The sequence below is a fragment of the Hoplias malabaricus genome, chromosome 9 (assembly GCF_029633855.1).
Source record: "Hoplias malabaricus isolate fHopMal1 chromosome 9, fHopMal1.hap1, whole genome shotgun sequence".
NCBI classification, from domain to species: Eukaryota; Metazoa; Chordata; class Actinopteri; order Characiformes; family Erythrinidae; genus Hoplias; species Hoplias malabaricus.
This window is the reverse complement of record NC_089808.1, coordinates 9,972,067-9,982,701: the sequence shown is the minus strand read 5'-3', so window position 1 is coordinate 9,982,701 and position 10,635 is coordinate 9,972,067. Positions and strand designations below refer to the sequence as shown.

The following is a 10,635-nucleotide window of genomic DNA, read 5'->3' as shown; positions in this document are numbered from 1 at the left end:
ATCCATGTACCTCAATGAAGCAGCTTTTAGTGATATTAAACTCTTCAGATGTCTGGTTTCTATCGTCACAACTGTGAAAAATTCTACTCAGATACTCCAGAAAATAGTGATGTGTCGGTCGTGAACGAACCGGTTTAAAGAGCCGGCTCTTGTAAGTGAACAATGAGAGCCGGTTCCCGTCTAAGACCAAGCCATTTTTTTCTAAGGCTTGTCATTCAACCAATCAGAGAACAACAAGCAAAGGTACCACTCAGCGAAGGGTTATACCATCAAGCAGGTGGGCAGATAATAACAGAGAGAAGAAACCGGATCAACCCCTCCGAGCTGAGACACTTGGTTTTCCTGAATGCCAATCTGCCTTCCAAAAAATAGTTGAAGAAAATGTTAAATCAGTTAAATGTTTGTTGACAGTTGTGGTTGTTTTAATCACTAACGTTGAATGCTGCTGTTTTGAACAGAATATTTGTTTATAAATCAGAATATTTTATTATTTTATTACCCAGAAATGGATGATTATTTAATTTAATAAGCTATTTTGTAATACCTATCTTTTGGGATCCATGGGCTATATTTCAGAATTTTTTCATGTGATTTTTTATTAAGGTGTTTAAATAAAAACCCAGTTATTTATACAATTCAATGTGTGAGTGTAATCAGTGAGTTATTACAAGACAGCCATAAAAACAATTGGCCATTGCAACACTATTTATTATTTTTAATATTGAAAAATAATATTTTGTCCATATAGTCATGTAAAATGTATGTAATATTGTTATGTACCAGTGGAAATGAGTGGTAAAACAAAGAGCCATTTAGGAGCCGAAAGAGCCGAGCTAAAAGAGCCGGCTCCCCAAAAAGAGCCGAAATTTCCATCGCTACCAGAGAGCATTTGGTATTTGCTTTTACCTTCAGTTGATCTCAAACTATTATCATCCAAACTAGTGTTCAGAAAACAGAAGGTGGCGCTTTTACACAGAAGATGGCGTTTGCCGTGTTTAAATGACGTAAGGTGCAAGTTGAGACGTCTCACCGTATGGTTCGTGTAGTAAATGCCGTACAACAAAGTTCTTCCCTCGCAATCTCTTTACCTCAGAGCCACAGCATTGCAGAGTTTTCCTTTCTTTACCAATTTTGCTTTAATACTTAAAGACTACGTTATCTTGGCATGATCCATTTGCGCAAAAGAAAGTGCTAGAAATGGACTGGAGCCCGCCCGTTGAGGGCCACTGCTGTATATTTTGACTTATCTGATGGTGTTGGTTTTGTGGGTACACCAGACCTAGAATTCACATTTTCTCAGTATCGTTTTAAACCTTTTGGAACTCTTTGGTTTGTATCTGCATCAAATTATTCTGAAAAAATGAATAGCAATATGGAACTTTTTACTCTAAAATTAAAGATTTATCTCGGCACAGTGCATTTATTTTAAGGCTTATTACTACATTTCATACTGAATTAGCATTAGTACTCAATTAAAAAGTTCAGACTAATTGCACAAGACATTGAAACGGATATTCAATAGAAACATGGTCCTATAATAGTGAGATTTATGGCACTATATAGGCACACTGCACACTTTTCCATTGTGATTTGCACATATATTGTTATTGTTTGCATTTTTGTAACTTTCATGTTAGTGTGTTATATTTATTGTGTAGACTATACACAACTTAGTAAACAAGGAACGTCCCTGTACGTTCAAAATAGGTCTAAAAGTAGTCTGTCCGTCAAGGACATATTTTAAACGTCAATGGACGTCCAACATCCATCTTAAAAAGTTAGTTAAGTGGTGACCAATCGATAACGTCAGTGGACGTCCAAAACGCGTTTTATACAAGTAATTTATTTCGGGACCAATTAATAACATCAATTGACGTCCAAAATACGTCTAATAGTCGTCTTTTCAATGTCTGTGTTTGAACGTCTTTTCAACTTTCATTTTCAACCTTAAGAGAACGTTGATTAGACGGCAGTCATTACGTTATTTCAACGTTGAATCAACGGCTAATTGTTTACTGGGAATTTTTTAAGGGAGGGAACATAAACAAAATTCCAATGTACCTGTATTCTGTTTTTATACCTGTGCCAATGATAATAAAGCTCTTATCTATGCACTCGTGTAACTGTGAAGCCACATCCTGTTTGTGAACATAGCAGAATATTTAGTGTGGTTTTTTTCTCATCTGAACACAGTAAATTCACGAGTGTTAAATCAACACTATTAGTGTTAAATTAACACTGTTAGTGTAATAATTTAACACTCTCAGTGTTAACACTAACAGTGTTGATTTAACACTGGCGAATTTACTGTGAATACTCGTACACTTCTTATAAAATTCAGAAGATATTTCCTCACCATTTGCTAGCTCTCCAATCTGTCACATTGGTCTAATGCCCCAGTGTCTGTAAATGAGTAAAAACACAGACTGTCTCAGTCCAGTATACTAGTCTTTTTCTCCCTCTCTCTGCTCATGGCATATCTTCATTTCCGTTCATGGTTTTCAAAATGTAGAGGTCTTTTCATTGTCTAAAGTCTTCCAGAATGGCATTTTATTGCCATGAGCAGAGAGAGAGAAAGCCTAGCATACCTGACAGTGTCCGTATGTTTTTTATTTCATTTATTTATTTATTTATTTTACACATTTACAGACACTGGGGCTTCATAAATACATTAGTCCAGTTTCCAGTGCACAAAAGGACTGGAGAGATGAAAAATTCTCAGAAATTTATAAAAAGTGTTTTTGAATAAAACCATGAATATCACCTTTAATAATTTGTTTGTTACTTTAGCCTCTTCGCAAGCAAAGAATAGTACAAAACAAGCCCTGGCTGAACAACTATGTTTAGGAATAAGATATCAGTGTGTGGTATTTTATGGGTTTTGATCCTGACATAACCAGTCAAACCAAACTTATAAAAAAAAATACCCTCAGGCTGCATTAAAAAGCCTTCAATTATGGATACTTTCAAAACACCACACCTAGTTCTAAATGTGTCAAGAGTATTCTGCCCTTCAATGATTGCACCGATTTCTCTCAGCAAAAATTAATCAGAGTTATGATAGAACTGCATTTTAGGTTGAACATATGTAGAGAAGAAGAACATTTTCAGCCTCTTTGCCACTTAGTTGGTCTGTGAGTTGGAGGGTGTTTCCCCACATGTTACACTGTTGTCTTGGTGGCTTGCATGCCCCAACAGCTGCCCTTGAGTCACATACTTGAATTAGGTGTAGTGTCAGTTCCCATGTAACCAAATTAGCGAAACGGCACTGACAGTGTAGAAGGTTTCTGAGGGTTTAACCTGTTTTAACCATTTAAACTCATTTATTATGGTTATAAACTCAACATATTATTAAGTTTAACATTTAGTTGATTAAGTATTCATAATTCTCTAATCAACACTTGGCAGTGAGCGTGTTAACCTCATTGTAATCCCAAAGACCTGTGTACTCTGGAGTGTTCCATTTTATAGTTTGGGGTTCTGTTCAGATTATGCAAGCCGAGTTCCCAACTGAACACAAAAAAAGGTTTGTGTGTATCATTCTGTACTGGCTCCCTTTTAAAAACTGCTGTGTGTTATAGGAGGTTTACTCAGCAGACATTTCCCAAACTGCTAATTATTTAGCAGACGTTTGTATATATTTTCAACCCAAAAATCTGGACTGCATATGTTTAATATGTGATTGATCGGTTTGGGGGGCGGCACGGTGGTGCAGCATGTAGTGTTGCAGTCACACAGCTCCAGGGACCTGGAGGTTGTGGGTTCGAGTCCCGCTCCGGGTGACTGTCTGTGAGGAGTGTTGTGTGTTCTCCCTGTGTCCGCGTGGGTTTCCACCCACGGTTACAAAACACACGTTGGTTGGTGGATTGGCAACTCAAAAGTGTTTGTGTGTGTATGTGAGTGTGTGTGTCGCCCTGTGAAGAACTGGCGCCCCCTCCAGGGTGTGTTCCCGCCTTGTGCCCAGTGATTCTGGGTAGGCTCCGGACCCACCGTGACCCTGAATTGTATAAGTGGTTACAGATACATGGTCTTCTATGGTCTCCAATGCTTGACTGAGAAAAAAAGAGTGTGATATTGGAAACTTGAGTTGCTGCTCATTTTGGAAACAGTTATCTTTTTAATGTTAATTTCTACTTAATATCTGGGGGAAAAAACAAACGTATATATAAAATGGATATTTCAATAGTTTGTACTTATATAACAGGTCAAAGTTAATGTTTGTTTAACCTGTATAGCACCTTTTGTTTCTGACATCATAAATACTATTTTTGTTTTTTCGAATCTTAATTCAGACAAGGGTTAATGATATATTTTATATTCATGTAAATATTTAAAGTTTAACATGTTGCCAGTTTGTTGTTCTAAAACACAGAATGTTACATTGGGAATGTTTTTTCCTCTTGTGTTTCTCTCTGCTGTTTTGTAGGATTACCATCTCAGCAGCATGTCTCCACACGTCCAGCTCTGGACTGTGGTTTGATTCCTAGGAACCCCATGCTGCATCAGTAACATTCCTTAGGCAAGACTCCTACTGCTACACTCACGCATCTCTTTAAAGTTGGATAAACAAATTTCTGCAGTGTAGAAAAATGTCTATGAAGATGAAAATGAAAAGGACTAGCGCTTTTTGAAAAAATATAAGAACAAACATTCTGATGTGTTAATGAACAGATGAATGAATGATTGAGTGAGTCACAGTTTTATTTGACAATTCCTTGAAATAAAGTAAAAATCTTCAAGAGTAATAAAGAAATTTACTTCAAACATCATAAAATATAAAGCATGAAATCAAAATAGTACTTGCTCCTGAGCTCTATTGCCCTGTGAAGATACATCTTCAGTACAGCTGTTAGTAAGATGAGTTTTTTCTTGGCATACACAATAGCAGTGATATGAAGTTCTTCATTTGCAGTAGTCTAACACATCATAAAAAGGAGCTCCTACAGTTTTGTTAGGCAAGGTTTAACTTTATTACAACACACTATTTATGATTAAATATTTAATTATCAGCAGGTATCTGGCTTAATAAAGTTAAGTTTATTGTAGAATGCCACAATTATTCCATAAAAAATGGCCATTTAAATAAACCAACAAGTAGGCCACTCAAAGTGAAAGTCTTGTGTAACAAGGCTTTTAAAATGAATGTCCTGTAACTCCCTGTGATTGGATTTCCTGTGGATGGCAGGGTTGCTCTCCTGCAGGTGTTATTTAACAAAAATCTCATTAAAAAACAAACTCCTTAAATAAACCCTAGAAACCTAAAACACACGTCCAGAAACTGTGAAAGGTCTATTTTTCAAATATACAAGCGGAAAAGGCATACATTTTTAAATTGCTGTAAAAAAAAACATAATTAATAAGAGACACATGTCTATTTCTCGCTCACACACATACATGCACATACTCACATAAAAACTACACGCTCCAGGTGACTGTGAGGAGTTTGGTGCGTTCTCCCTTTGTCCGCGTGGGTTTCCTCCGGGTGCTCCGGTTTCCTCCCACCGTCCAAAAACACATGTTGGTAGGTGGATTGGTGACTGTTGTGTCTGTTGGTGTGAGCGAATGTGTGAGTGTGTCGCCCTGTGAAGGAGTGGCGCCCCCTCCAGGGTGTGTACCTGCATTGCGCCCAATGATTCCGGGTAGGCCCTGAACTGGATAAGTGGTTAAAGATAATTAATGAATGAATAATCAGATTTGAGTGACTAGATGCGTCCTTGAGATTATACCGCATTGACACCTGTACTTTGTGCTGGCACTTAAGATTGGATCACCCAGGACACGTTAATGTCAAGTGTGAGTCTTTGTTTAAAAGTCATCAACAAAACTGAAAATGGTTAGTGCATTTCCTTGAAATGTAAAAAGTAATACAAGGCCACAAAGCGTCACTGATGCAAAGCCCAATAGCACCCCCTTCTGAAGCAGCCCCTAAATGTGAGTATGTGAGTGACTGAGTGAGTGAAAAATAAGTGAACTGAATAAGTGAAAAATATGGGTGAGTTAAGCCAGTTCCTTGAGGTGATTTGCATCTAAAAAAAACACTTCAAGAAAACTGACTCGAAATATTTTTCTGTATACAAGTATAAACATTTGTTACACAACTTTATAACATACAATGTAATCATATGAAAACTAAAAAGTAACAAAACTGAAGTTGAATGATGAATAAAACAAGCTTCGATCAAACAAGATGAGTGTTCTGCAAAATCTGGGCTCACTATTGGGAAGCAACAGGTAACAATATTACTTTAAGTGTCATAACTGCTTATTAAACACTTCTGACTTGTTTATGATGTTATAACCCTTGATAAACTAGTTTAAAAACCGTTCATAAAAAATGAGGGTAGATGAGTTTTAAAGTAATACCTCTAATGTTAATGGTGAGATCAATCTAATTATAACAAAATTAGGGATTTTAAAGAGCTACTTCAGATATTTGACTCATAACACTTTTCTGACTTTTGTATTTTACGTACCCACCCTTGCCGTTTAAATAATTAAAAGACACTCTGGTGCTTTGTCTTGCTATTAGTTGTCTCATCTATAGTGCTGTTCCTGAGGATGTATACTTCTCATTTCCTCACCGGACTGGTCAGGAACACGCAGTGGTTGTTAGACATAGCCAGGTTGGGAGGACTGGTTGGAGCGTGTGGGCTGGTTGGAGCGTGTGGGCTGGTTGGTGCGGGCTGGGTAACTTGACCCTTCTTTTCCTCCAGAACCTTTACTGCCACAGTTGCAGCACAGCAGACTGCCCCCAATCACAGTCAATGCTGATCCTGCCCAGCCAATAAACAGAGCCTTCCCAAACTCATACCTGCAGCCAGCAACAACAACATTCAGCTCTCTGTACATCAACGAGGAATTTAAACACTATGAACCAATACAAAAACCATAAAACTGTCTTTGGAAATGTACCAAACATAGTCAAAAAATCATGTTAAAAAGGGTAACAGTATGGAACTTGTACCCCTTCGCTTCAGTAACGGCTTCAACTCTTCTGGGACGAATTTAGACTAGATTTTTGAACATTGTGATTATGATTTGATGGCATTTAACCACATAAACATGTATAAGGTTAGGTTCTGACTTCAGATGATTCATTATTTAATCAAAGAAAGCCACACATCGCAAGGTACTTGAGTTCAGTTCCCTGCTCAGTTAACTACTCTATTCAATATAAACAATATTAACACCTTCGGTTAAATTTACATCCATCTGTCACATGATTCAACCGTAAGATGCTCTGGATAAAACAAATGAATGGGATTTGTTTGTCATTTTAAAACCAAAACAATGCCTCACAAAGTTGCTTACTTGCTATTAGTCGGAGTAAATGGATCGTAGAACTGTCGTCTGATGTTGTCTCCGAACCAGATGGTGGCAATAAAGGCACAGACTCCTGCAGAAAGACAAGAAATGTAAATAATAAATCAAAAACATGCCTATATTTTAAAAAAGTATTCACATCATAAAAGATATGGAGAGTATGGGGCCCATTTTCCACGACTTGAAAAACATGTATCCACTAAGTTTGTCATAATAATGAGAAATTTTCTATAATTATTTTTTTCAAGATGCTTTTGAAATTGTATTGTGGCTTTTAGTTTGGGGTTTTAGGTTCTCCTCATATGAGTGACTATGACTTTACCAAGATGGCCTCCAAGTGGAGCGGCTTTATAAAGACTTTAAATAGCACAATAGCCTTAGAATATTCTGGCACTAAATTACACAAAGTATTAAACTTTCTAAATGCAAAGCCAAACTTCATCCAAAGGAAGACTATGGGAGGTTTGTACTGTCCTGTGTTTTAGTAAAGAAATGCACACATCCATCAATGTCATTAAAGAAGCAATGCTATCCTATAGGTTTTATAAGAAAGGAAATAAAGAAGCAAATTAATGTTCTAATTAGTACAACAGAGCTGTTCAATGTGGTTTTTTAGAGTTTCTTCTTCTCGTTAGAAACGATGTAAGAGAAGAATTTATCCACACACCTGCAATGATGAAGACCACTCCTCCAACTACAGCAACTTTGTTTTTCACCTCTCCGTTATCAGCAAGGCAGGTGGTGCACTTCATTCCCACAGCAGCCACCAGGATAGCCACAGCAGACAGCAGTATTCCTGCAACCATGAACCCTCGTGTAGCCTGAACATTCACTGCGAGAAACAAAGAATATTTTTATAGAGCCATTTATTTTAGAGCTACTATCTATCTTGTATCTATCTATCCTTGTGCAAGACTCTTAAAACTGCATAAGTCTACCTCTGTAATGTAGCAAGTATTGTCTGTCAAGTGGCATACATCTAAAATGGCGTTCTATTTATCGCTCACTGTCAAAGTGAGCTCAATTCAGTCAAACTGTCATTTGACTGAATTTACAAGACTAGAATATGTTGCATTTTCTACTTATTTAAGTTACACTCAGATCTGATGTAGCGGTCAGGGTACTCTGCCATTTTGCAACCAGACAGCTTCAGGTAAATCCACCTCCCTTGCAGATTGTTACAGTATACAAACATATAAAGCAGAGTGGGATTATTCTTGTCTTCACATGTTTTTCCTTTCTTTTTTTTTCTTTTCTTTAAAATAGCATATGTTTGAATTTGATACTTCCTTAAAATTATTTGCTCATAATTGCAGAGAATCAAGAATGTAGATTTGACTCCAATGACCAAACACCAGCTTCCCAGGCCTCCTATACATATTATTTACATTAAAAAAAACCTAATCTATGCAGGTATTTAGCCAACATTAAGATGGAACCCTGAGGATCATAAAAACACTGTTACCAAATGTCAATGTTTTAAAATCACAATGGCAGAAAAACATGAAATAAAAACTCTTTAGATTGAATAATACATAATATTATTTATAATAATAATACTAATAATATTTAAGGTTTATAAATGATTTATAAATATAAGGTTTATGAGTATATCAATGGTTTCTTAAAAATCAATTATAAAACAAGGATAAAATGGGTAACAGTGGGCTGTTGTTTGTCAAGTAGTAACCCACATCATTGTATCCTGTTAAACATATGAGGTTATTGCATATTCTTTACCTTGACATTTTCAGATTATCTGACAATTTTTACCCTTTATGTCTGTTACAAATTTTAATTATTTAAAGTAGTACCTGAGGTTATACATATTAGTTAGTTATACATATTATTAGTATAAAAGTTATACATATTATTTTATGTTTGGTCTTAATATTGCTATTATTGATAATGTTCTCCTTTTTTATTATTTGCCTACAAACCAAGACTTCTTTTCAGACTTTGTTAAACTACAATGTTCAAATTTACACACACACACACACACACACACACAAGAAGTAAATTTGATCATAACGATACGCCAAATATGAAATCGATAAATATATTACAACAGCCCTGTTAAATGTGCATGTGCTCATTTTCCAATTAGAAATGACTGTGACCATCCTTGATAAACAATGGCCATTGTTGACCTATCGACCTAACCTCCTGGTTTTGTCTGTTCTTTGAGCTCTGTGAAACCTTCGGCTTTGCTCATCATTAGCTGAGGTATTTGAGGCATTGGTCAAACTTGTCTCGACGTGCAAAATGAGAAAGAAGAGTGGGAGTCGACTTTTTCTGAGGTGGTTTCTTGAAGAAAATAAAAAGAGGCGGGAAGTGCTTGCATTGTTTCAGACTAATGAATATTATATTATACAGCTTATGGTTTATGTATTTTTTTTTTACATTTTAAGCTTCCTTGAAAAAAATAACCTAAATACACAGCACACATTCAGCCTTAAATGTAATTAGACACCCCTTCAGCTATTAACATTGCACCCGTTATGAAGGCACGGTTAACGCAATCTGTATGAAATGTAATAAAGTGCACATCAGATCACTATGACCAACGTTGAGGGTTGGCTAGCGGGGTATAAGGCCCCTCACTACTGATGACCCAAAATTGACCTAAAAATTACATTTCTATAATACATCTTAATAATCTACAATTAAATCCATCTGGATGTATTACCTATAAATTACACATTCCTAAACAAAAAAATTACTTACTTGGCAGTTGTAGCAGGGAATCATAGACTTTACATTGCATCTGACCAGTACTTTGGTAGACGCAGCTTTGCCAAAGCCCTTCGTACATAGCCTGTGCTGTGATGATGTTATCCCCTGCATAGGAAGACATCTTCCATTCAGTCATGATGGTGGCGGCCAACAAGCCTACAAATCCAAAAAAAGCTAAAGTAAATCCAAGATTCTGAAGCCCTGCGTTGGCCATTTCGTCTGTAGTTTGAAATCTCCCAAATAAGAGAAATTATTCAAATGAAAAGTCCTTTCAGGAGACTCTCTAGACTTGGAAGAGGAAGGCTGATGTCTGAATGGCTGCCAGCTGTTTGGCACTTTGCTTGAACATCCTCTCACCTTTTTGGGTGGGCCCACGTCCCACGTCTTCATGAATAGTTCAAATAAAAGTTTGTGCTCTTTCTCCACCTTGTGGTCATTTATAGATGGCTCAGAATCACCAGGATTCCAGGTGCAGACCCTAAGGAAGGGTCCTCATGCTGAAAGACAAGCCTCAGCCCCATAGCTGACCCTGGGCTTTGTTGCAGTGGACCTGTGTTGTTTACAGAGATGGAGCAT

General features: G+C 36.8%; 1 protein-coding gene across 1 annotated transcript; it reads right to left on the bottom strand.

The window, feature by feature from the left end:
- Window positions 1-4,691: 4,691 nt before the first annotated feature.
- cldn1 (claudin 1) lies at window positions 4,692-10,384 on the bottom strand. The gene is made up of 4 exons (XM_066681388.1): window positions 10,051-10,384; window positions 7,991-8,155; window positions 7,312-7,396; window positions 4,692-6,811 (listed from the first exon to the last, which is right to left on the bottom strand). The coding sequence occupies exons 1-4, from the start codon at window positions 10,271-10,273 to the stop codon at window positions 6,610-6,612; spliced, it is 675 nt and encodes a 224-aa protein (XP_066537485.1). The 5' UTR covers window positions 10,274-10,384; the 3' UTR covers window positions 4,692-6,609.
- Between the last annotated feature and the right edge of the window lie 251 nt (window positions 10,385-10,635).